Source organism: Doryrhamphus excisus, linkage group LG1, assembly GCF_037039965.1.
Source record: "Doryrhamphus excisus strain RoL-2023G ecotype Guam linkage group LG1, RoL_Dexc_Guam_v1.1, whole genome shotgun sequence".
NCBI lineage: Eukaryota > Metazoa > Chordata > Actinopteri > Syngnathiformes > Syngnathidae > Doryrhamphus > Doryrhamphus excisus.
In genome coordinates this window covers 27210829-27238520 of record NC_136357.1, presented here as the reverse complement: position 1 = coordinate 27238520, position 27692 = coordinate 27210829, and the positions used below count along the sequence as shown (strand labels likewise).

At 41.7% G+C, this 27692-nt stretch overlaps 2 protein-coding genes across 2 annotated transcripts in view; both read right to left on the bottom strand.

The window, feature by feature from the left end:
* strc1 (stereocilin 1) overlaps nt 1-8728 on the bottom strand; it is a 33021-nt gene extending 24293 nt beyond the window's left edge. Inside the window, 5 exon segments of the mRNA XM_078793782.1 lie at nt 552-1426; nt 2617-3893; nt 5568-5592; nt 5682-6311; nt 8644-8728. Of these exon segments, the coding sequence (XP_078649908.1) occupies nt 552-1426; nt 2617-3893; nt 5568-5592; nt 5682-6311; nt 8644-8728 (2892 nt within the window).
* Nucleotides 8729-11622: 2894 nt separating this feature from the next.
* ctdspl2b (CTD (carboxy-terminal domain, RNA polymerase II, polypeptide A) small phosphatase like 2b) lies at nt 11623-27620 on the bottom strand. Its single transcript, XM_058078756.2, has 13 exons — nt 27411-27620; nt 23555-23742; nt 21370-21505; nt 21153-21302; nt 20674-20922; nt 20494-20590; nt 19907-20018; nt 19730-19816; nt 18776-18838; nt 18603-18682; nt 18373-18499; nt 16019-16114; nt 11623-14335 (listed from the first exon to the last, which is right to left on the bottom strand). The coding sequence occupies exons 2-13, from the start codon at nt 23717-23719 to the stop codon at nt 14270-14272; spliced, it is 1428 nt and encodes a 475-aa protein (XP_057934739.2). The 5' UTR covers nt 23720-23742; nt 27411-27620; the 3' UTR covers nt 11623-14269.
* Between the last annotated feature and the right edge of the window lie 72 nt (nt 27621-27692).

Here is a 27692-nt window from a genome sequence, read left to right as displayed (position 1 = left end):
CTGTGGCACCTTGCGGTGCGCCACCTTGTGGTGCGCCATTAAATTAGAGCCCAATGTGGCAGAGAGGATCAACATTTTCCTCTTCAAAAACACAAAGCCAATTTTTATAGTTTTACATAAACTAACATTTAAAGATACGCGCAGAGTGTGGCCAGCGCACCTTGCAATTTTTGTAAACGGTGCAGTCCGCACACCCACGCCTCCCTCCCTCCGACCGGTGCAAGTGACAAAGAGGGAGGAGAGAAGAGCGTGACTGGGCATCAGAGGCCACAATGCGCCTCCTTGCGCTGCGCCTCCTTGCGCTGCGCCTCCTTGCGCTGCGCCTCCTTGCGCTGCGCCTCCTTGCGCTGCGCCTCCTTGCGCTGCGCCTCCTTGCGCTGCGCCTCCTTGCGCTGCGCCTCCTTGCGCTGCGCCTCCTTGCGCTGCGCCTCCTTGCGCTGCGCCTCCTTGCGCTGCGCCTCCTTGCGCTGCGCCTCCTTGCGCTGCGCCTCCTTGCGCCTTCTGCAGCGGGTTCCACTGTATCTACAGTTAGTAAACAATTGCAGCCTTACCCCAAAACATTGCAGCAAGACCCTCTTTTTGTTGAAGTTGGTCTCCCTCTTGAGATACCGAACTACAGAGTCCAGCACAGTAGTCCGTACGTTCCTGGCGACATGCAGTGACGTATTCTGGATCTCCTCAATTGCTAGCAAGACTACAACCGTTGTGCTGACTGCTTGTTCCAACACCGTAGCTACGGATGAAGTCACCAGATTCCCGACCCTGGACCTCAGGCCGTCCGCCCAGCAGCGCATCATCACGTGCATGACCATGTCCTGGCTGGCACCGGGTTGGCAGGCGGGGGCGAAGTCCACAGAACAGGTCCAGTTGAATTGGCTCATCAAGTGTTTGGCTAAGCAAAAGTTCTCCTCGGTGGTTTGGTTCTTAGCGGTGGTGTAGTTGGCATAGGTGGCACACATGGTGCCCACCCACGTGCCCCAGGGTTCGTGTGCCAACAGGAAGAGAAGGCCAGGGTTCGAGCAGATCGACGAGACAAAGTTGGACTGATCATTCTCCCAGCAGAGAGTCAAGAGCGCTACATCCGGAAGGACGATACTCCAGGTGGAATACCGGCACTGTTCCGCGGGGTCGAATCCCGTCCCCTCTCCTCCGCCATCATTCCCATCGGGAGTCACTCCCAATTTGGAATGGTTTGCACAGTAGTTTATTAACCAAGTGTTGTCCGGGTTAGTCATCAGGTTCTGAAGGACTGTGGTGTTGGAGCAGACTTTGGCGGTGAAGTTTATCGGGTCCTTCTCGGCACAGAGAGCCAAGTCGGTCATATCGACAATGATGGGACGTGTCCACTCGGAATACTTGCACACCTGAGGTAAAAAAAAATAAAAAAAAATTAAACATCAAAAATGTAGTTCATTGTTTACATTACAGTATAGTATAATACGGAAAGGGGCATTCATTACAATAATTGGAAACGATTTATGATTATTCCATTTTTGGTTAAAATTTTCAATGTTATTATCATATTAGCTAAGATTAAATTGACATGTCATGAATGCATTATGCTAAAATGAAAAACTGTAGTTCTATCAACTACTAGGGCTATTAAATGATTTTTAAATTTTAAAAAATCAGATTAATCACAGTTAATCAGTTTTGAAATTAATTAACCGTGATTAATCACCATGTCTAAGTCTGAAATATGCTATTTTTACTGTATTTTATTGAAAGATTAAAGACAGAACTGTAGTTCTATCAACTACTAGGGCTATTAAATGATTTTTAAATTATATATATATTTTTAAAAAAACTCAGATTATCACAGTTTTGAAATTAACCGTAATTAATCACCATGTCTAAGTCTGAAATATGCCATTTTTACTGTATTTTATTGAAAGATTAAAGACAGAACTGTAGTTCAATCAACTACTAGGGCTGTTAAATGATTTTTTTAATATTAAAAAAATAAGATTAATCAGTTTTGAAATTAATTAACCGTGATTAATCACCATGTCTAAGTCTGAAATATGCCATTTTTACTGTATTTTATTGAAAGATTAAAGACATATACATAAGTACACAAGTAAATAAATATTGGGAAAAAACTATATATATATATATATATATATATATAGTTTTATAAATATTTGTTATCATTTTTTATTTTAATTAGGAATTAATTATAAAAATATTGAAAAATATATATATATTATGTATATAATGCATTATATATTATAATATATATTATATATGTATATTATAAAAACGTATTATTTTTATTTTAATTAGGAATCAATTATTAATATTATGAATAGATATATAATAAATAATAATTATATATCATAATATTAGAATATTAATTCGTAAATAAATAAATTAAAAATATTAAATATATATATATATATATATAAATGTACTTTTATAAATAGTTTTTATTATTTTAATTAGGAATTAATTATTAATATTATGGATATATAATAAATAATAATTACAGATATTACCTATAATAGATAATCTAATAATCACACACCCCTTATAATCATTAATAATAATAATGATGATGTAGTTCATGTGATCCAAATCAAATGCCCACCTGAGTTGGAACCTGGATTTCCTTGTCGGCACACACCGATTTCAGCCATTGGTTCTGGGGATTCTGTAAGAGCTTATAAAACAAAGCCGCCTTGCAGCAGACGTTCTTCTGAAAAGCCAGCTGATCATGTTGCCAACAAAGTCCGACCACCGAATCGTCCACTTGCCGATTCTCCCACGAATGGTAGTCGCACCAGTCTGAAATACCAAAAGGTTTTGGAGTCACAGTAGGGGGGAACGCCAAAACGGTACTACAGTGATCCTCGACCCAGGCGTTGTCTTGATTCAGTAGCAGTTTTTCGAGAAAGGTTCTGTTAGCGCATACGTTCTCGGCGAAACCTCTCGGATTGTCACGAATGCACTTTGCCAAAATATGACTCGGAATCTGAACCACATCTCGCCACTCTGAGTAGACACAAGATCGAGACTCTAGCGGATCCGGACCAGGGAACGGTAGCGGTTGTGGTGCATTTGTACAGTTCGGCATCAACCTCGCGTTCTCAGGGTTGGAGAACAATAACATGAAGAAACCGATGTGCTCGCAGATGAGTTTTGTAAGTCTGGGACCGTCTCGGGTAATGCAGAACTCTAATAAGTCCGAGTCTATCGGGACTGTTGGTCGATCTAACCAAAGTCCGTAACTGCAGAACTGATTCACTAGGTAGCTGGAGTTTTCTGAAGAATTTCCACAGAATCCGTACAACCAACCGTTCATCGGGTCGGATAGCAACTTCCTGATCAGCGAAGCATTCGCGCACACGTGCCGGACAAACTCTTCCCGTTCGTTGTCGCCGCACAACGAGACTAGAACCGCGTCCACCGTTTGGTTTTCTAGCCAGCTATTGTAGTCGCAAGCAAGTCTTTGGAGGTTTGGGGCTTCTCTGGCTTTACGGCGAAGACTGACAGGAAATAGATTCGTATCTCCAACGCTGCATTCCGACGACTTTCCGAAAAGTGGGACCGTTAGCGCTTTTATGACATAGCACATGTTTCTCCAAACAGCTTGCAAACGTCCGGAACTGAGGGATCCGAGTGCTTGACACAAGGTGATCACTGATGCGGATGTTCCTGTTCTGGAACCGTAGAGGACTTCGGCGCAAAGTGTATCGTTGAGTTGTGACAGATTTGGGTGGTCGCATCCCAGGGGCGTGTTGTGGTGGGTGTCTGGGAGACCGCGTTGGAACGAAGGGGGATTCTGGCACTCTGGGTATGTGCAACCGGGCTGTTCTGGATTCAGGAAGGTGTCCAGAAGAATGGCAGTGATTGAGTTGGTGAAGGACCAGCTCACATTGTGGTTCATTCCCCTAAAAAAAAGGACACATTGAATAAAAGTTCATGAATAATGGAAGGATATCTAGAAAAAAAAAGCATAATTTTATTGAAAGAAATCTTTGGCAAAGATTTCAACTCGCAAACTAGAGAGCTAGCGACCTAAACGGTAAGCCTTCAAGTTATTTCCTTTAAACTTAAATAGCCAAAAACTTACCACTTCCACACGGATAGGGAGGATAACCACTCGTCCCGGAGTGCGAACCACTCGTCCCGGAGTGCGAACCACTCGTCCCGGAGTGCGAACCACTCGTCCCGGAGTGCGAACCACTCGTCCCGGAGTGCGAACCACTCGTCCCGGAGTGCGAACCACTCGTCCCGGAGTGCGAACCACTCGTCCCGGAGTGCGAACCACTCGTCCCGGAGTGCGAACCACTCGTCCCGGAGTGCGAACCACTCGTCCCGGAGTGGGAACCACTCGTCCCGGAGTGGGAACCACTCGTCCCGGAGTGGGAACCACTCGTCCCGGAGTGGGAACCACTCGTCCCGGAGTGGGAACCACTCGTCCCGGAGTGGGAACCACTCGTCCCGGAGTGGGAACCACTCGTCCCGGAGTGGGAACCACTCGTCCCGGAGTGGGAACCACTCGTCCCGGAGTGGGAACCACTCGTCCCGGAGTGGGAACCACTCGTCCCGGAGTGGGAACCACTCGTCCCGGAGTGGGAACCACTCGTCCCGGAGTGGGAACCACTCGTCCCGGAGTGCGAACCACTCGTCCCGGAGTGCGAACCACTCGTCCCGGAGTGCGAACCACTCGTCCCGGAGTGCGAACCACTCGTCCCGGAGTGGGAACCACTCGTCCCGGAGTGGGAACCACTCGTCCCGGAGTGGGAACCACTCGTCCCGGAGTGGGAACCACTCGTCCCGGAGTGGGAACCACTCGTCCCGGAGTGGGAACCACTCGTCCCGGAGTGGGAACCACTCGTCCCGGAGTGGGAACCACTCGTCCCGGAGTGGGAACCACTCGTCCCGGAGTGGGAACCACTCGTCCCGGAGTGCGAACCACTCGTCCCGGAGTGCGAACCACTCGTCCCGGAGTGCGAACCACTCGTTCCGGAGTGCGAACCACTCGTTCCGGAGTGCGAACCACTCGTTCCGGAGTGCGAACCACTCGTTCCGGAGTGCGAACCACTCGTTCCGGAGTGCGAACCACTCGTTCCGGAGTGCGAACCACTCGTTCCGGAGTGCGAACCACTCGTCCCGGAGTGCGAACCACTCGTCCCGGAGTGCGAACCACTCGTTCCGGAGTGCGAACCACTCGTTCAAAGTGCGAACCACTCGTCCAAAGTGCGAACCACTCGTCCAAAGTGCGAACCACTCGTCCAAAGTGCGAACCACTCGTCCAAAGTGCGAACCACTCGTCCAAAGTGCGAACCACTAGTCCACCGTGCAGCCATATTTTCATCATTACAGTATAAATACCTGTTAACAACCTTGTATCAGAGCCCTCTAGCCATGAAATAACACCCCTATAGTCATTGTTACTCTACCTATGGACAATTTGGAGTCGCTAATCAACCTAGCATGTTTTTGGAATGTGGGTACATGAGTACCCGGCGGAAAACCCTCGACATGCTAACCACTCGGGGCACCATCCACAACCCACCCACACAGAATTTGTAATTAAGCTAAACGACGGAGATTCTCACCACATTATAAGTTGCTTGAGATCTCCTGAAATGAAAAAAAAACAAACAAACACGTGATGAAAAATATTCGATATCATATTAAGAAATATAATATCACATAGAACATAACGTTACCTTGCTCGCAGCTTTCTCTTTGGTTAAGTGTTGGGATTCTTATTCCGAACTGTAATACTATTTTAATGTACTCCATCGGTACTCGGATCAACGTCGCTACCATGTTGAACACGTGTTTGGCGGCTGCATCCACCACGCCGCTTACAGTCGTCACCAAAGTCCCAAAAAGAGGCAACCTGGCCATGATGCTTAAAAACGTGTGTTTGAGTCCACCCTGCGTTGCGGTCTCAGGTTCCCCCACCCTGAGGTAGGCGTTGACTAAACTGCTGTACTCCGTATCGCCGCCATCGTTCAAGTGAGTGCAAGTCTGGGATCTCATAGATGACAAGAACAGAAGCAGCGGTTTACCCAATTCCTGAGTTACCGTCCTTGTGAGGTCCGCTTCCGCTCCGCAATCGTGCCTCTCTGATAAAATGCAGATTAAGGTTTTGGGAAGTTCTTGGATGAAGTCTTCGCTAAGTAACGGTTTGAAGACAGAGAAGAAGTCGGTCAAAGCGTCGTAATACGCGTTCGAACCCGAGTCGTGATTTATAGCCGTCTGGACGTCTGCTTCTAAACTGGTAGTCCTGATGGTCTTTCTTTGGATTAGCTTCGGTTGGGAGCTTACTAGCTTGGTATCGCTAATAATACCTGTGGAAAGAAAAAGAAAATCATGAGCCAAATATGGAAAAAAACGGTACATTTTTTTGACAATGGTCTAGTATTAGTCAAAACGTATTAAAATACAAAGCATATGTAGTATTTCAGTCAAAAAAAACAAAAAAACATTAGCTTACATTACATTAACACTGCATGAAGACGTAATAGAGTGAACAAAAACCCCATCGCGTGTGGAAGTGGTAATCTTTTGGCTTTGGGTTAGCTCACTAGAAGCAAAGCTTATTAAATCCTAATTAAATCCAACCCCTTCATCTGGTACTTTTACAATCAGTAACTGTTACATTTGTTCACTTCCTGCTTTCCTAATATAATTTAAGGTTTTTTTGTTTCATTTTTTTGTCCTAAATTTTTTGACTATGGTCTAGTATTAGTCAAAATGTATTAAAATACAAGTCATATGTAGTATTTCAGTCAAAAAAAAACAAAAAAACATTAGCTTACATTACATTAACACTGCATGAAGACGTAATAGAGTGGAAAAAAAAAACCATCGTGTGTGGAAGTGGTAATCTTTTGGCTTCGGGTTAGCTCACTAAAAGCAAAGCTTATTAAATCCTAATTAAATCATACCCCTCCATCTGGTACTTTTACAATCTAACTGTTACATTTGTTCACTTCCTGCTTTCCTAATATACTTTGAGTTTTTTTTGTTTCATTTTTTTGTCCTAAATTTTTTTGACTATGGTCTAGTATTAGTCAAAACGTATTAAAATACAAGGCATATGTAGTATTTCAGTCAAAAAAAACCCCCCAAAAAACATTAGCTTACATTACATTAACACTGCATGAAGACGTAATAGAGTGGAAAAAAAAAACCATCGCGTGTGGAAGTGGTAATCTTTTGGTTTCGGGTTAGCTCACTAGAAGCAAAGCTTATTAAATCCTACCCCTCCATCTGGTACTTTTACAATGAGTAACTTTTACATTTGTTCACTTCCTGCTTTCCTAATATAGTTTAGATTTTTTAATTTTTTTTTCTTCATTTTTTTGCCCTAAATTTTTTTGACTATGGTCTAGTATTACTCAAAACGTATTAAAATACAAGGCATATGTAGTATTTCAGTCGCTAGGCAGCAGTAGTGACAAAAAACATTAGCTTACATTACATTAACACTGCATGAAGACGTAATAGAGTGAAAAAAAAAACCCATCGCGTGTGGAAGTGGTAATCTTTTGGCTTCGGGTTAGCTCACTAGAAGTAAAGCTTATTAAATCCTACCCCTCCATCTGGTACTTTTACAATCAGCAACTGTTACATTTGTTCACTTCCTGCTTTCCTAATATAATTTAAGGTTTTTAATTTTTTTTTTCTAATTTTTTTTTTTACGCAGCAGTAGTGACAAAAAAAACCCATTAGCTTACATTACATTAACACTGCATGAAGACGTAATAGAGTGAACAAAAACCCCATCGCGTGTGGAAGTGGTAATCTTTTGGCTTCGGGTTAGCTCACTAGAAGCAAAGCTTATTAAATCCTAATTAAATCCAACCCCTTCATCTGGTACTTTTACAATCAGTAACTGTTACATTTGTTCACTTCCTGCTTTCCTAATATAGTTTTTTTTGTCCTAAATTTTTTTGACTACGGTCTAGTATTAGTCAAAACGTATTAAAATACAAGGCATATGTAGTATTTCAGTCGCTAGGCAGCAGTAATGACCGATAAAACATTTCACTGTTCTCAAATATCTTACTTTTTATTTTTTCTGCACAAAATAAGATGAAAAATAAATAAACTAATCAAGAATAAAGAAAATCAATCAATTAGTAATAAATAAATATAATAATAATAATAAAACGGCAAAAATAAAAACTTAAGAAACCACATATAGTTGCTGGGTAGACAAATAATTTTTTTTCAAATTAAAATGAACAAAGCATTATTAGAGCCCTGTAGACATGACAAAACACGACTATAGTCAAATGTATACTTTTTTTTTTATTTACAACATATTGCGCAACTGCAGGGTCTTGAGACACATGCTAACTCGCAAACTGGAGAGCTAGCGACCTAAACAGTAGCCTTCAAGTTATTTCCTTTCAACTTTAATAGCCCAAAACTTACCACTTCCACACGCATAGGGAGGATAACTATTAACAGTTATTTAACCTTTAACATGAACATTAATCAAACGTAATCATTTTTTCTGGGTACATGATACCGTACAGCATCCATATCAAACTTTCATATCAAGGCGGGGGCCTCAAACTAGTGTCCTGCGGGCCACATTTGGCCCGCGGACCGCGTATTTGAGACCCCCTGTAGTAGAGCATATAGTCCTATACATGTGCTTGTACTTACCTAGCAGCATGTACAATGTGTAGACAGCCCGCATTCTTCCAAAAGTGTCCACGTTGCTGCGTCCTGTAGATGACGAGATGTTCATCTGAGGTCTTCCATGACTTGTGGCCTCTTCCCCCTGATCTGTGGCCCGAGCTTGTAACTCCACACTCGCTCCGAGAGCTGTGTAATTAACTCACAGAGTCAACTTGTCGGGGGGGGGGGGGTGAGAAACCAGGGCTGCGGAAAGCAGACGGAATTTGGTAATACCGCTTGTGAATTATTGACGAGTCATCTTAATGAAGTCAGACCGTCTGAAACCCGAGTCCTGCCAAAAGACATTAGAGCAGACTGGCTGCAAGGAGGACTGACATGACGTGGACCCGAAGGACCTGACCTCTTCAGGGGGATGCTGCCATGGGGCGGGGGGGCGGATGGATCCAAATATCCATATGGATGATACAGTTCATTTTGCATTGTTGGTGTTATTAACTTTATTTTATGGGATGTACGGCGGCCGAGCGGTTAGGAGACCCAAGTTCAATCCCACCCTGTGTGGAGTGTTTTGTGTGGGGGATAGGCTGGGATAGGCTCCGGCACCCCCCGCGACCCTCGTGAGGAAAAAGCGGTAGAAAATGAATGAATGAATAATAGGAGGGGGGCTGCACGGTGCACAAGTGGTTGGCACGCAGACCTCACAGCCAGGAGACCCGAGTTCAATCCCACTCCCGGCCATCTCTGTGTGGAGTTTGCGTGTTCTCCCCGTGCATGCGTGGGTACTCCGGTTTCCTCCCACATTCCAAAAACATGCTAGCTTAATTAGCGACTCCAAATTGTCCATAGGTATGAATGTGAGTGTGAATGGTTGTTTGTCTATATGTGCCCTGTGATTGGCTGTGTACCCCGCCTCTCGCTGGAAGACCCTCGCGAGGATAAGCGAAGACAGAGCTGGGATAGGCTCCAGCACCCCCGTGAACCCAGTGAGGAAAAGCGGTAGAAAATGAATGAAACTAACGATTATTTTCCATTAATCGGTATCTTTTGTTTCGATTAATCACGGGACCAAATGAACAAAACACAAAAAGTTTGTGGCTGTAAGGCTGACATTTTTTAAGATTTTTAATCCAGAAACAACGACTCTAGTATCAAAAGTATTGGTTGATTCATTCCCTGATTGATTAATCATGAATTAATCCCAAAAAATTAATCATGCTGTTCCGATTCTGTTCAATACTTTTATGGACAGCATTTCTAGGCGCAGTTAGGACGTTTAGGGCATCAGGTTTGGTGGTTCTGTCTGCTTTTTTTGGAGATGATGTGGGACAGCTGGGATAGGCTCCAGCACCCCTGTGACCCTAGGGAGGAAAATTAATGAAACTAACGATTATTTTCCATTAATCGGTATCTTTTTGTTTCGATTAATCACGGGACCAAATGAACAAAACACAAAAAGTTTGTGGCTGTAAGGCTGAAATTTTAAAGATTTTTAATCCAAAAACGACTCGAGTACCAAAAGTATTGGTTGATTAATCATGAATTAATACAAAATTAATCAAAAAAATTCATCATGCCGTTCCGATTCTGTTCAATACTATTATGGATAGCATTTCTAGGCGCAGCTAGGACGTTTAGGGCATCGGGTTTGGTGGTTCTGTCTGCTTTTTTTGGAGATGATGTGGTCCTACTGGCCAAAGACAGCTGGGATAGGCTCCAGCACCCCTGTGACCCTAGTGAGGAAAAGCGGTAGATTATCGTTTTGTTTCGATTAATCACAGGACCAAATGAACAAAACAAAAAGTTTGTGGCTGTAAGGCTGAAATGTTAAAGATTTTTAATCCAAAAACGACACGAGTACCAAAAGTATTGGTTGATTAATCATGAATTAATACAAAATTAATCAAAAAAAATCATCATGCCGTTCCGATTCTGTTCAATACTATTATGGATAGCATTTCTAGGCGCAGCTAGGACGTTTAGGGCATCAGGTTTGGTGGTTCTGTCTGCTTTTTTTGGAGATGATGTGGTCCTACTGGCCGAAGACAGCTGGGATAGGCTCCAGCACCCCTGTGACTCTAGTGAGGAAAAGCGGTAGATTATAGTTTTGTTTCGATTAATCACGGGACCAAATGAACAAAACACAAAAAGTTTGTGGCTGTAAGGCTGAAATTTTAAAGATTTTTAATCCAAAAACGACTCTAGTACCAAAAGTATTGGTTGATTAATCATGAATTAATCAAAAATTAATCAAAAAAATAATCATGCTGTTCCGATTCTGTTCAATACTTTTATGGATAGCATTTCTAGGCGCAGCTAGGACGTTTAGGGCATCAGGTTTGGTGGTTCTGTCTGCTTTTTTTGGAGATGATGTGGTCCTGCTGGCCGAAGACAGCTGGGATAGGCTCCAGCACCCCCGCGAGGATAAGCGGTAGAAGTCATTCATTGGGACTCTGCCAGTTGATGGCAAGAATATTAGAGAAAAAAAAGTTATGCTCCAGCCCGGAAATCAGATAATGACCCCTACAAAAAAAAAAACATAACTTGACTGTAATCTCTTGCTTATTGCAGCTAACGAATTCCACACAAATTATTTTATACACTTAAAACCTCAAACCTTCATCAGAATTTGATTTATTAACCTACAAGGTCGGACACAAAAAAATTAAGTAACTCACATGGATTTCAACTCCGACCGCGCCGTTCCGCAGCACTGTAGCGTTTTTGTATCCTCGTCATCCTACCGTATTTTCCTCCTTTCATAATGGTGCAACTTCTTCCCCCCTTCTCTGTCTGGTGGGTGGGTGCGACTGCAAGGTGCCTTTGACGTTGTGGGTGTCGTTGGGACACTTATTATTTCAGGATTTCGCATCAACAGTACTGTTTCATAGTAAAATGCTGTAATTAAAAAGCCTGTAATATTGCACTGTGGTCGCAGTATTTAACCGTTATTTCACAGTAAAGTCATCGAAATCTCAAACAGAATTCAGAACAGAGTCTTCCAAAAAGGGGGTCAATGAAGTGATATATATAATTCCGTGAAATAAAAACAAAAAAAAAAGGGGTCCAGAAGAGGTTATTCACTTTTAAAACTTTTTGTTTCAGAAATTCAATGTAACTTTATATACACTTTACAACAGTATATAGCTTGGCGGTTTACAAAGATGTCTTAAAACATTTTTTTTTTTTTTGTTAAATACATCTTGAGCACAAATATTTCTTGCAAGTAAAATGGCTTAACAGATACTGTGGAGAAGAAAAAAAAATGGACAGTTACTCTTTTCTGTAGCAAAAAAGCTCCCCCCGTTAAAACTACATGCTAAAGAAGTGAACAAGTTTGTTGACATTGTGCTAAACTAAACAATTACTTTCCGAGGAGGGAAGGAAGAAGGGGGCGGGGGGGATATGATGTAAAATTTCATATGACATGCCTTTTTAAAAATCTAATATACAAAATGTTTTTTTTTATTTTTTTTTTAACATGAGTCTGCTTGCATTGAACCACAATGAGTGTACAATAAACGGGTAATGCGCATTAACTCACCACTCAGATGCTGAGGGCACCACCGTTGGGGGCTGGGGGTGGGTGGGTCTCCATGCACGTCTTTTTTTTTTCCTCCACTTTAAATCCTCCAATGTCTACTTGTTCAGGTTGTTGAGGATAATAAAAAAACATAAAAAAAATAAGGAAAGACACCCGAGATTTTTCCACTTTTAAACGATTTACATTCATCGTCTGGACGAGCGCGCAACGGTACGCGGGATTGACCACTGTGCCCTTGCTGCGGTTGTACGATAAGAGTTGAATCGAGCGATACTAACGTGATGGAAATGGCGGGAAAAAAAAAAAAGGTGCGGAACTGATGGCGACCATATGTGATGATTTCCTGGTAAAAATCAAATCTCCGGAAGTACACAAACGTGCCGCAATGGGGGCGGGGGATCTGATTGTCTCTCTCCATCTAACCAAATAGAACTTTGATACAAAAAAGGTACAATTACGAAATTTTCGACTTTTCAACTTCAATTTTCAACTTATGACTCACATTTCACGCCAGATTTTCTCATAATTTTGAGTTCTTCCTCCGATAAGCCATTGTGATATTTGTTTTCCTTGCTAAATGCTAAATATACAGTAAAGTCTCGTTATATCGATATTCTCTGCAGTCGGAAAAAATATCGATATAACCGGACTATCCATATATCCGATCCTGCGCCGAACTGCCGAATTAAAAGTGGGCGGATCTTTGATATGGCATGTAATTTTCTCCTTGAGTTCATGGATTGCGTATCTAACATGCTTTTGTACTACAATAAATTTTGTACTACAGTAAATAAAAATAAACTTACGCTGTAGTGATTACCGGTTACCGGGACATAATTCACAGCGGAACTATCGATAAGGAAGGTGTTGCCACCCGGAGGGGTAGGCGCGAGGGACGGGTGTTTTCCCGCTGTGTGTGCTGCACTCTGGTGGTGGAAGTGTGAAAAATAAAGTTGACTGGAAGCAGCCGTTCGCCGTGTTCTTTTTTTTTGGTATTGAAATCCTTAAGCAAAGATTGATTTAAGCTGCTTTTGTATCGATATAAGCAGACCAAATTGGCTGGCGGGAGATGAAAAGGGCATCGTAGTAACCGGATTATCATAATAACCGTGTATCGTACTAACGGAGCTAATTATATCATAAAATACTAGAAATTTGCCAGGAAATGAAAATAGTATTGTAATAAGTAGTAATTAGTTTTAACCGATATCGATATAACGAGACTTTACTGTAATGCATGTCAGTGATGAAAAGTATCGGCGGAATAATAGTGCTCAAAGAACCTTTTTACATTTTTGAAAAAAAAGAGACTTGCTGAGGCTTTAAACCAGATATCATAAGACACCGGTTCATGCTACATTATCGTGCATCCATCGAATGACAACTCAAGAAATAAAGCGTCTCTGATTAAGCCCCCCCCCCACCCCCCCAAAAAAAAAAACTTGATTAGGCGTGAAAGACAATACTGGATTCCAGACAAATCAAATACTGTTAACGTCGACACAAAGCACTTCAAAAACATGAATGCCCTCATTATGAAGATTCTTAAACAAGTCATGACCGAGCTCGCATTGATTTGACCGGCTTACGGTTAGTCCCCCCCCCCTTCTAAAACACCACATACAAAGATAACATTTTAAAAATCATAAAAAAAAAACAAAAAGTTGATTGAGCTAGCGTGGAATGGATATGACTTTAAAGGCTACAGTTTTGCAAAACAACAACAGGAGTGAACAGCGAGATGCACATATCGATTTACAAGCCAGTCCCTTTCCTGTGGAGACTGGAGTGCCGACCGGGCTTCAGCACCAGAGGTTAAGTTGGGTTCAAGCACCTCGGGTTCCTCATTTTACATCCACTAAGCCTTGCTTTTAGTGTGGAGACCAGAGTCCTGCTCCACAACTGGAGAGTCAAAAAAAAAAAAAAAAAAAAATCTGGGCTTCTTAGAAAAATTCACACAGAAAATGTTTTTTTTTCTTCTTTTGAATGGATAGTGTTAAAAAAATAAAAACAAAATTGAAGCAATGGCAAAGGCTTTTTTTTTTTTTTTTTTTTTTACACACTTGGTTTTCAGTCCTTCCTTGCTGTCCCTGTTTGAGAGACTCGGGTTCAATCCGGAGGCAACAGGTCGTGAAGACGGAACCTCTCCCGAACATGCGGACGCACATCTTCGTTCTGTGAAGCGATCAGTAGTTTAGTCGCGTGGAATAGACCCAGACATGCTTTATATCAGGGGTGGGCAAACTTTTTGACTCGCGGGCCGCACTGATATGACAAAATTTACGGTGGGGGGGGGGCAGACTATTTTTACACGTAACAGTCCACCTGGTATTATTGTATCTGTAAAATTGTCATGCAATCTGCTATTATTTATTATTTTATATTTAAAGATTTTTAAAATATTAAAATATTATAATAATTACAATAAAATTAAAATAATAATAATTATATTATTATGTAAAATATGCAAATATAACATTATATATAATTAATATAATAATTAGCATTACTATAATAATTATAATAATCATAAGAGTTCTAATAATAATTATAATAATCTAATAATTATTATTATTATGTGCTTGTGTCCCTTTTTTCAGGAGCACTTTGTAAACAACAGACCATGTCAAAAAACGAAATTGATAAAACCATCAAAAGGTTGGCTCAGGCCATGATGCCAGGTTGTATGTTGAGTTTAAATGAAACACTTTGGAAAGATTGGGCGGGCCGTATTCAAACACTTGGCGAGCTGGATGTGGCCCCCGGGCCGTAGTTTGCCCACCCCTGCTTTATATGCTCTAAGGCAGTGATTCTCAACTGGTTTGTGGGACCCACCATCAACCCACGGCAACCCAGATTGTGGAATTTGTTTTTCTCTATACCCCCTGTGTCCTGCTCAGAACTATACCTTTTTTTTAATAATAATAATAGGAGGGGGGCTGCACGGTGTTCAAGTGGTTAGCACGCAGACCTCACAGCTAGGAGACCTGAGTTCAATCCCACTCTCGGCCGTCTGTGTGTGGAGTTTGCATGTTCCCCCCCCGTGCATGCGTGGGTTTCCTCAATTAGCAAATTGTCCATAGGTATGAATGTGAGTGTGAATGGTTGTTTGTCTATATGTGCCCTGTGATTGGCTGGCCACCAGTCCAGGGTGTACCCCGCCTCTCGCCCAAAGACAGCTGGGATAGGCTCCGGCACCCCCCGCGACCCTCGTGAGGAAAAAGCGGTAGAAAATGAATGAATGAATAATAGGAGGGGGGCTGCACGGTGCGCAAGTGGTTGGCACGCAGACCTCACAGCTAGGAGACCCGAGTTCAATCCCACTCCCGGCCATCTCTGTGTGGAGTTTGCGTGTTCTCCCCGTGCATGCGTGGGTACTCCGGTTTCGTCCCACATTCCAAAAACATGCTAGGTTAATTAGTGACTCCCAAATTGTCCATAGGTATGAATGTGAGTGTGAATGGTTGTTTGTCTATATGTGCCCTGTGATTGGCTGTGTACCCCGCCTCTCGCTGGAAGACCCTCGCGAGGATAAGCGGTAGAAAATGAATGAATGATAGAAGGTTCAGTTCTTCTGTAGACCACCCCTCTGCTTGGGATGGATGAAAGTGGGCATGAACTGTACCTGCGAGTCTCCACTGTGGGCGGAATTTCCCCAATCATACAATACAACTGAGCTGTAGCGGTGAGCTGGTCCACTTCTCAGGTGGCCCGCCACACATAACAAGCATAAGATAGCTCAGACGCGAGCGAGGTGCATTCAAGGACATCGGTTGTCATGACACGATTGCTTTGTCATCCACCAGTTGAGAATCACGGCTATACGGCATGGTGATAAAGAAGCGGGGGGCGCGGTACCATTTCAACCAGCTTCTCCAAGAAGGGCACCAACTTCAGCAGCTCGCTGTCGTTCTTGTCCATAAACCAGCTCTCAATGGGAATACCGTTGGACAGCTGCGAGGGTTAAAAACCAAATATTAAAATGTGGTTTAAAAATGATGAAAACAAAACATTTTCAGTAAAAACGGCAGAGTACGCCACAGACTGGACTATAAAAATGTGTTAGTTGAAGGTAGCCCGACTCATTAGTATCAGCATTTTCAGCTTTTAATCATTACTTTATCATTTTTATTTATATTTTAAATTGTACAATGTGCCGTATGCTTCTTATACGTCTGTCACAATAATCATTAAATCAATTAACCACATGATAAATGATATCTGATCGTGTGCAATATTAAGGGCTCTAAATGCAATATATACTAAGTTCTATGTGGAGTATTTCCATACTGCCTCATATTAACTCACTAGCAAGATCTCAGTGTATAGACATACATATATCTCGTTTCATATTATCTACATACTGTATTATACAGTGAAGAAAATAAGTATTTGAACACCCTGCTATTTTGCTATTTCTCCCACTTAGAAATCATGGAGGGGTCTGAAATTTTCATCGTAGGTGCATGTCCACTGTGAGAGAGATAAACTAAAAAGAAAAATCCAGAAATCACAATGCATGATTTTTTAACAATTTATTTGTGTGATACAGCTGCAAATAAGTATTTGAACACCTGAGAAAATGAATGTTAATATTTGGTACAGTAGCCTTTGTTTGCTATTACAGAGGTCAAACGTTTCCTGTAGTTTTTCACCAGGTTTGCACACACTGCAGGAGGGATCTTGGCCCACTCCTCCACACAGATCTTCTCTAGATCAGTCAGGTTTCTGGGCTGTCGCTGAGAAACACGGAGTTTGAGCTCCCTCCAAAGATTTTCGATTGGGTTCAGGTCTGGAGACTGGCTGGGCCATGCTAGAACCTTGATATGCTTCTTACGGAGCCACTCCTTGGTTTTCCTGGCTGTGTGCTTCGGGTCGTTGTCGTGTTGGAAGACCCAGCCACGACCCATCTTCAATGCTCTGACAGAGAAAAGGAGGTTGTTCCCCAAAATCTCACAATACACGGCCCCAGTCATCCTCTCTTTAATGCAGTGCACTCGTCCTGTCCCATGTGCAGAAAAACACCCCCAAAGCATGATGCTACCACCCCCATGCTTCACAGTAGGGATGGTGTTCTTCGGATTGTACTCTTCATTCTTCTTCCTCCAAACACGCTTATTGGAATTATGACCAAAAAGTTCTATTTTGGTCTCATCTGACCATAAAACTTTCTCCCATGACTCCTCTGTATCATCCAAATGGTCATATGCAAACTTAAGACGGGCCTTGACATGTGCTGGTTTAAGCAGGGGAACCTTTCGTGCCATGCATGATTTCACATCATGACGTCTTAGTGTATTACCTACAGTAACCTTGGAAACGGTGGTCCCAGCTCTTTTCAGGTCATTGACCAAGTCCTGTCGTGTAGTTCTGGGCTGATTCCTCACCTTTCTTAGAATCATTGAGACCCCACGAGGTGATATCTTGCATGGGGCTCCACTCCGATTGAGATTGACCGTCATGTTTAGCTTCTTCCATTTTCTAATGATAGCTCCAACAGTGGACCTTTTTTCACCAAGCTGCTTGGTAATTGCTCCGTAGCCCTTTCCAGCCTTGTGGAGGTGTACAATTTTGTCTCTGGTGTCTTTGGACAGCTCTTTGGTCTTCGCCATGTTACAAGTTAAAGTCTTACTGATTGTATGGGGTGGACAGGTGTCTTTATGCAGCTAACGACCTCAAACAGGTGCATCTGATTCAGGATGATACATGGAGTGCAGGTGGACTTCTAATGGGCAGACTAACAGGTCTTTCAGGGTCAGAATTCTAGATGATACACAGGTGTTCAAATACTTATTTGCAGCTGTATCACACAAATAAATTGTTAAAAAATCATGCATTGTGATTTCTGGATTTTTCTTTTTAGTTTATCTCTCTCACAGTGGACATGCACCTACGATGAAAATTTCAGACCCCTCCATGATTTCTAAGTGGGAGAAATAGCAAAATAGCAGGGTGTTCAAATACTTATTTTCTTCACTGTATATAACTCTGGGAGAAAACTGTTGATTTTGTTAATACTTGGGTTGTTTATATTGTTTATTTTTCCTATATTGTGTATTTTGTACTGCTTAACTTATTCTGTACTCTGCAAATTTCCCCACTGAGGGACGAATAAAGGCATATCTTATCTTAAAGAAAAACAATATATATATATATATATATATAAACATGTGCATGCTTCCTTCTGATGTCATTTCTATGTCCGTGGTCACCTGGTATGCAAAGGCTTGCGGTGAATTGTCAATGATGATAGTCTTTGACAGATCTCTGCCTAGAATGTTAAGATCCTTGATGTAGTTTCCTTGGACGCAGACACAATGCTCCCGAAACAACCTGTGTCTGCGGTGAGGAATGACAGAAAAGGAGACAGGAAAAAATAAATAATTCAGGCACCCGCTGTCGCACATTGCGCGACTATTGCTAACATGCAGAGACGCCACACCTCACTAGCTGCTTCTTCGGGTCCAGGATGTTGAGGAGTTTGTCTGCATACACCTTTTTAGAGGCTGTAAAAAGGATAATCTAGGAAAAAGAAGAAAAAAAAAAACATTTGTGTTAAATCCTACATAGTTAGGAATTAAAATAAAATATGGGTAACACCCAAGATATATTTACCTCGTAGATTTGAGACATGCGTTCCAAGAACTCTCGGAAAAACGGTCTCAAGCGCACATATACCTGGACATAACAAAAGAGCACAATATAACCATTTATTTAGTGCTATGCAAAGACTGCACGCTGCAAATAAACCCTTAGTTCAATATTCTTGTGCGAATATGCCGACGTATTCCAACATTTCTATAAAAACGGAAATGAGTCAAAAAAAAAAAAAAAGTCTATTTCTGCATCATAGGGCTCCTTTACCAACATCTACGAGGTGAATTATTTGTAGTTTTTGTGTGTTCTTTTCTTATTTGTACTAATTTTTTACACTATTTTTTATTTATTTCAGTTTTTACAGTCAAACTCTGGACTAATGTGGGGGCAGCACGGCGGTATAGTGGTTAGCGCGCAGACCTCACAGCTAGGAGACCAGGGTTCAATTCCACCCTCGTCCATCTCTGTGTGGAGTTTGCATGTTCGCCACCGTGCATGCGTGGGTTTTCTTCGGGTACTCCGGTTTCCTCCCACATTCCAAAAACATTAGGTTAATTGGCCACAGGTATGAATGTGAGTGTGAATGGTTGTTTGTCTATATGTGCCCTGTGATTGGCTGGCGACCAGTCCAGGATGTACCCCGCCTCTCGCCCAAAGACAGCTGGGATAGGCTCCAGCACCCCCCGCGACCCTCGTGAGGAAAAAGCGGTAGAAAATGAATGAATGAATGACACTTTTTGGGCAAACAATACTTATAACTGCACATGACCAACTATAATGTTCATTGAATGTTTTATTTTCCAAATAAGTCGCTATTTGCTAAAGTTGCTATTTTAATTAAATTATTCTTTAATATTCAAAATCAACTTTTTTGTGTTTTACAGGATTAATGCTCATTTGAGTGAGCACAAATGCAAATCCTTTGTAAATGCTTTATCGCCCTCTAGTGGCCATAATATATATATCACTTACCTGGTAAATGACATCCTGAAAGAGCACAGGGAAGGTAAGTGCTGCATCCTCCAGCTCGTTTAAACTGCAGTGGACCAACGTTTCATCCTGGAAAATAAATGGGAAACATATATTTTTTTTTTTCATAAACTACATAAACTGCAGAATGAATCATTTCTCGCACTCTTTGAGACTGACCAGATCGAGGACCAGAGAGAATTCAGGTGTGCTACGAGTCTTTAATGGTAAGGCTGGTTTCCGAGTGAGCTGCTCTTCAGTTAACGGCGGGACGTGCTTGATGAAGAAATACCTGGAAAGCATTGAAAATGACATTGTGTGGTTATTTGTATGTAGAGTTCCTTTAGAATGGCAATCATACTGGAAGGGTTTTTAAATTTGGTAGTGAAATTTGGGCAATGTCTGGCTTGCAGACACCTTTCTTACACCATTTTGGTATCGGATTTCAAAATGACTTGAGCTTCGAAACACACTGTGTTCCACTGTGGTCCACAAAAACACACTTTTGACATCCCTGGTTTACATATATGGCAGGGTGCATTAACACACAAGTGCATCAGGCAGAGGCTGGTTGCAGGCTTCCACAGTGGTGCACATACACCGGGATTGTGGAGGCGCACTACAGCCACAAGACTCTCGTGACCTCATGAGCGCAGTCATATTTCCTGCAACGCGCCAATATTCATCTAACCAACAGCTTCAGTAGTAGTAGCTCAACGTGAGCGAGTGCAGCTGTACAAGCTAGCTAGCTTGAGCCCCTGACTTACGGGTCAAAGACTTCCCATTCTTCCTCGTAGGATGCTTCTGGTGGTACAGCAGTGGGAGGGGAGGTCATGTACGCCATTTCTGGACTTGAGCCCGGAGCTGAGACCATAAAAAAAAAAAAAAAAGTCATATTATTTCATTTCAAGGTGCTATTTTCTGATTGCATCGATATAGTTACATACCAGTGAGGGGTGGTAGATCAGCATTAGCGTCAATGTCATCCTCCTCTGGTGTGGAGCAAACGTCGGGCATGTGAGGAAGCCGCAATGGCGGCAGCTGGGATACGCTGGAGTAGAAGCTTGTGGTGGTGCATAGCTCCTGTGTAGACGTGATGGTGCTGGTGGCCGTTTCGACAGTTTGCTCCATTTCCAGCTGTTTCACTATTTCCTCAGCCTCCAGTGCTTGGTCTGGGGAGTCCGAGCCGGAAGAGGCTGTGTGAAAGGGGAGGGTGGGGATATACATAACCCGGTCATTGGTCGCAAGTCAGTATCTTTATGCAGTTGAGGGGGTGCCCAAACTTTTTCCATGTGTCACATGCACATGCTCATAAATGGAAATATCTTAAATATTAAAAATATCTTAAAATCATCTTGAACTCAATTGTTTACGTTGGATTCATGCGCAAATTCAATTAAAACGCAATTCAGATATCTTTCGCTACCGTTCTTAGCTGGTGAGAAGAAGTTGAAAACGGGAGAGAAGATGGTCCCAAGTAGAGTTGTCCGAGGGGGGCTGGCGGGCACCTCGGCGGCCGTTGTTTCCTCCAGGCTGCCATTGGGCTTCTCCTTGCTCCTGTCGTGATTGGTTGCCACTGCGGAGCAGCCGATACGATTCAGACAGGACAGTAAATAAAACAAACCGCTATTTGTGCTACTCACATCCATTGACGGAGCCCTTCCTGCCAACCCTACTGACGCCCTTGCGAGGAGTGTTGGTGTCCAGAGTTGAGGTGATTAAGTTGTTGTCCACATCGCAGTGGAGACGCGCCTTCTTGGCCGGGTTGTCCTGCTGCACCTTAACGGGGCGACAAGTCAGTTAAAATCCCCATCGAAATCTTGAGAGGACCAATTCAGGTTTTGTTGCTCCCTTCTTAGATCACAGTTTTTCAGGAGTTAATAAGTGATGGTTGTTTTGTGGTAAACTATGATCTACTATTATCATTATAATAATAAGTTTAAACATTTAAATACAAGGGATATGCATTATTCTGGTCACGAGGCTGCAGTAAATACACATTTGCATATAATTACATTACCTTAACACTGCATAAAGTCAGCAAAAAAAAGTCATCCTCCTATTCTGTGTGGAAGTGGTAAAGTGTCGGTTTGTTACATGTAGAAGAAACACATTCAAAGCCGACGGGTTAGCTCGCTAGCTTGTTATGTTGCAGTATAAGAGTTGCACAATGCATTGTAAACAATATTTCATGTCTATAGCGCTCTGATAATAAATAATAAAAACTGTATTTAGAAAGTCAAAACAAGTTTTCGATGCTCCTACAACAAAAATATTCCGCTTATTAATATTGGAAGCTATATTGAGGAATTTCATTTATTGTGGTAAGGCGTGGAACCAATTCACCGCTACAAACGAGGAACGTATTTGTGCTTTCTCACGGTGGGTTGCAAGTAGAGCATCAAAATTCAAAACACACAAGAAACAACAACAAAAACAAAGTCAACAATTGATTTATTATTACGCTTGGAGCCACAAAACGTATTTTAGCACTAAGATACATATATTGCTTTCGTTAACATATGTTCACGTTCCTTGTCGGTTCCTCCTGGCCAGGAGACCAACCACATCGGTTGCCACCTGGCATTTGCCATGTTTCTTGGGTCTTTTCTTACGCCTTCTCCACAGATATTGGACCAACATTTCTCATTTTGATGCTCTACTAACAATCGGGTGACCGTCCACATCCCCGGGTCTTAAAATGTTGTGTATTATTTGGTTAACGTCCGGTTCACCTTCTGGTATGAAGTAATGACGCTAACCAAGGTTCCACCTTATATAGATACAAATAGAAACCACATTAAAAAGGAACACACGCTGTCATGGTGCAAGGGAACACGAGGAGATGTTTGCTTTCCTACATGTTACTATACCACCTCCTGTTCCTATGCAGCAGCTCTGAGCGAGCAACCTAAAATTAGAACAAAAGTTCTCAGATGACACTCTCGACCAAGAAACCATTACATCACACCGCTAAATGAAAATATACATTGAAAGAAAAGGGTCAATTTAGGCCAGGGGTCTCAAACTCAATTTACCTGGGGGCCACTGGAGCTAGGGTCTGGGCAAGGCTGGGCCGCATCAGGTTTTCCAAAAAACGAATGCATTTATTAAAAACAGAAAAATATACAAACTTTTTCAGTGCTTTTGTTCCGATTTTCTACAATAAAAGATCTGATAAAACATTCCACTGTTCTCAAATATCTTAATTTTTATTTTTCTGCACAAAATAAGATGAAAAATAAACAAATCAAGAAGATCAATCAATCAGTAATAAATAAATATAATAATAATAATAAAACGGCAAATAATAAAAACTTAAGAAACCACATATAGTTGGTGGGTAGACAAATTATTTTTTTCAGATTAAAATTTACAAAGCATTATTAGAGCCCTGTAGACATGACAAAACACGACTATAGTCACATTTATACTCTTTTTATTTACAACATATTGCGCACCTGCAGGGTCTTGAGAACCATGCTAACTCGCAAACTGGAGAGCTAGCGACCTAAACGGTAGCCTTCAAGTTATTTCCTTTCAACTTAAATAGCCAAAAACTTACCACTTCCACACGGATAGAGAGGATAACTATTAACAGTTATTTAACCTTTAACATGAACATTAATCAAACATAATTTTTTCTGGGTATATGATACCATACGGCATCCATATCAAACTTGCGCGGGCCGCACTAACATTAAACTTTCATAATCAAGGCGGGGGCCTCAAACTAGTGTCCTGCGGGCCACATTTGGCCCGCGGGCCGCGTGTTTGAGACCCCCCCCCCGATTTAGGCTTTCTGACTTCTCACGAAGGCGTTTTTACCTTGACTGCACTTCCCCTGATGAACTTTTTGATGGTTGAGAACAGGCCCCTGCCGCTGGTCGGAGCGTCCTCTTCTACGTCCGAATGCCGTCTCTTGGTCCGGGATGGGCGGGGCGCCAGGCTGGGGATGGGTTGCTGAGACGCCTTACGCATTCTCAGCCTCATCGTTTTAGCAGTCACATGTAAGGCTGTTTGAAAAAAAAAAAAATTTTTACCCCCCCAGTCATGTGACCGATATATGTGCTAAAAGAGTGTAACGGGTGAAATAGCGGGAATATACGGTACAGTACATTTTGGCAGTAGTGGCCGAGCTTGTTGTAAACATCTGGATGTATTCAACATCCCATTTCACTTGCATCACACGTGTGGCTTTAAAAAAAAAAAAAAAAAACACACACAACACTACATCTTCCACTGTACACATTCATCATAGTTTAATAATATGGACTGGAATGTTATTTTAAAGCAAACATTTACGGTTTTAGCCCTAACTGCAAAAAGGGCACACTTCTTGCCTTGGAGTACAGAGAGGTTCCTTCCGAGTGTTCATTCACCCTGCTGGAGTAAAAAAACTGTTCACTGCGGACACTAATTGTAAGCACATTCCCGCCTCTCGTGCTTGCGTAACAGCGGCAGACTGAAAATGTGTCTGGACATATCCACAGGCTGTACTGTACACCCATTAAAAGAACACGTTAAAAAAAACACCAGCAGCTACTTTGACAATAAAGCAATAAGTAATATGTGTCAAAGTGGATAGCCCATAATTTACATATACACAATTTGTATATAACATAGTGAGAAATTTTACACAGGAAAAAATAAAAAAAACTAAATATTTCCCCATATTGTCATTCATTTGTGGTGGCCTGCCAAAAAGATCTGCTGCTCATAAAAATATTAGGCGGGGAAAAAAAATTGTTAAAACAACAAGGTAACATAATCTAATTTTTGCAGCATAAAGTTGAAATGTCAAAAGAAAAATTACATTTTTGATGACCCTGCGAGAGGCAGCGTACACCGTGGACTGGTCGTGGGAAGAAAAAAATCATAAAAATGTATGGGAAAGAAGTTGAACTTTTTTTTTAGATATAAAAAAAATTTCATGAAATATTAAAAAAAAAAACAGCTGTAATTGTATGAAAATAAAGTCAAAATATGAAGAGAAAAAAGTCGTAATTTTACAAGAATAAACCTGCAATAAGGAAAACAATGTACTTTTAGTAGTATAGAGTTACATTTTTTTTTCAAGTAAAGCCCTGGAAACATCATTAATTTGTCTACTGCTGCACAAAAAAAAGAAACATGCATCCATAAGTCAATAACTTCCTGTTTGGTTGTTAAAGAAAAACTTTAACTTTAAAAACTTTTTGCTGCTGCTCATAAAAATATTAAAACAAGGCGAAAAAAATTTTTGGTAAACCAACAATAAAAACTTAACAGAACGAGGTAACATAATGTAATTTTTGCAGCATAACGTTGAAATGTCAAAAGAAAAATTACATTTTTGATGACAAACTTAAATATTATATGCTGGAGCCTATCCCAGCTGTCTTTTAACGAGAGGCAGCGTACACCGTGGACTGGTCGTGAGAAGAAAAATCATAAAAATGTATGGTAAAGAAGTTGAACTTTTTTTAAGATATAAAAAATATTTCATGAAATATTAAAAAAACTGCTGTAATTCTATGAAAATAAAGTCAAAATATGAAGAGAAAAAAAGTCGTAATGGAACAAGAACAGCTCTGTGCGGACTACAATACTGTTAATGTGTGTGTGTGTGTACCCTCTGCCGTGCATGGACCGAGTCCTTGGACCTGGTCTCGAGCTCGTCCATGGTTCACGTCAGTGGTTCCCATTACGTGCATTCTTAGCTAATCTTTAGAACAGGGGTCTCAAACACGCGGCCCCATGCAGAATCTCACAGTTAGGAACCATAGGAGCCGCTGGGTGAAGACCAATGGGTACAGTAAATGTGGCCAAATGTGGCCCGCAGGACACTAGTTTGAGGCCCCCGCCTTGATATGAAAGTTTAATGTTAGCGCGGCCCGCGCAAGTTTGATATGGATTCTGTATGGTATCATGTACCCAGAAAAAATTATTACGTTTGATTAATGTTCATGTTAAAGGTTAAATAACTGTTAATAGTTATCCTCCCTATCCATGTGGAAGTGGTAAGTTTTTGGAGATTTAAGTTTAAGGAAATAACTTGAAGGCTACCGTTTAGGTCGCTAGCTCTCCAGTTTGCGAGTTAGCATGCGTCTCAAGCCCCTGCAGTTGCGCAATATGTTGTAAATAAAAAAAGTATAAATGTGACTATAGTGGTGTTTTGTCATGTCTACAGGGCTCTAATAATGCTTTGTTCATTTTAATATGAAAAAAATAATTTGTCTACCCACCAACTATATGTGGTTTTTTAAGTTATTATTATTATATTTATTTATTTTCTTTATTCTTGATTTGTTTATTTATTTTTCATCTTATTTTGTGTAGAAAAATATATATATATTTTTTTTTTTTGGAAAACCTGATGCGGCCCAGTCTCACCCAGACCCAAGCTCCAGTGGCCCCCAAGTAAATTGAGTTTGAGACCCCCGCTTTAGAACGACAAGTGTGTTCATGTCTCATGTACGGGTTGTGGATTTTGAGCAAAATGTCCCCCCAAAAGTGCATCCCCCCCTTTTTTTTACCCATCCATACACAAATACAGAGTTTTTTTTTAAACCCACTGCGGGTAACATGGCTGCTGTATTCAGTCAGACCCCAACAATATACATGGAACTGATATCGGATATCCTCCAGAGCATAGAGGAGCAAGCAAATTGCTGCCGTCTCAGCGGGCGAGTAAAGCGAGCGGGAAATAAGAAAATGCAGGTCACACCAACACTACGTTCGATTCCCCATTCCATTAATGTATTATTCCATGTATTTACAGTAGCGTTTAAATCCACCAATGCCAAAGTTACATGAACTCAAATCACGCTCACCTGGAAAATTACAGTACAAAACAATTTTGTGCAATTATGAAGCAATTAGATAACTTAGCTTCAGTGAGCAAAATGTTGAGAGATAAACATGCTACACGACTAGCAAGCAGAGACAACATTATTATTGAACTGAATGTGATTCATGAACACATATCAAGCTAATAAATATTTTGATAGTATTACTACTACTACTACGGTTGCTGCTGCTCCCAACCCAATGCGACATCGACAGTTACATGAAATAACATTAATATTAATCAGAAACTGGCCGTTTATTTATTTGATTAGACTGCCATGTCGTATTATTTACAAGTTTGACAACTGTTGTGCAGCATCAACTCGTCAATGTCGCTACCGATAAACCCCAGTCATGTTACGAATATAAAGTGAGACTGTTTTTTTTTTTTTTTACATTGAGTGTACTTAAAAATAATTATTGTAGTGAAGTGTAAATATTATTAGCTGGCTAACGTCAGCCAGGAAAGTTCAGTTGTGGAATGTGTCTGGCGGCTTTCCCCACAGCAAGCTAACTGCGGCTAGCTTACTGCTGCTTCTTTTCCTCGGCGACGCACGGATATATATATAAAGTGTAATTGTTGTACCGGTGGGCGTTGTCGTTGTTGTTGTAGAAAGACGCCGTACACGCGTCGCTGTAGTCGGAATAAATAAAAAAACAGAAATCAACCGTTACCTTCGAAGGCCGTGGCTGTGTTGCTTAGCTTAGCATAATTAGCATCGAGTCAGCTAGCTTCCGTGAAAACAACCACTCGGGGGCTAACAGATGTGCACAGGCGGGGAGGGAAAAAAAAAACATTTAGCCTGGCGGTTAGCTAACGTTACATAAAACAAGGCGAACCGTCGCGACTTACCTCACTCTGGTGGTCCTCGCTGGGTTTAAAAATAGCTTCTCACGACCCGGGAGCCATCGCTGAAGAGGCAGTGATTGTTGTCTGTCTTCTACGTTTTTCCCTTATCTGCTCAATGGCCGTCGCTGTAATGACACACCGTTGTTACCAGGCGCCATTTCCCGCCTCTGCTCGGGCTCAGGAAGGTAAATACCCGTATGGGGGCACGGACACGCCCCCTTAGTGCTCACGCACGAGCCAGTCTGCAGCCATTATTATTATCATCATCATGCTTGCATTTTTTTT

What these genes read in the sequence shown, in the direction of transcription:
- ctdspl2b (XM_058078756.2), bottom strand. Translation starts at nt 23,719, where the DNA reads ATGAGGCTGAGAATGCGTAAGGCGTCTCAGCAACCCATCCCCAGCCTG. An exon ending in TCAGGGGAAGTGCAGTCAAG is followed by an intron (nt 21,506 to 23,554) that starts GTAAAAACGCCT and finishes CGCCCCGTTAAG; the next exon opens with GTGCAGCAGGACAACCCGGC. An exon ending in CTTCTCACCAGCTAAGAACG is followed by an intron (nt 20,923 to 21,152) that starts GTAGCGAAAGAT and finishes CCTTTCACACAG; the next exon opens with CCTCTTCCGGCTCGGACTCC.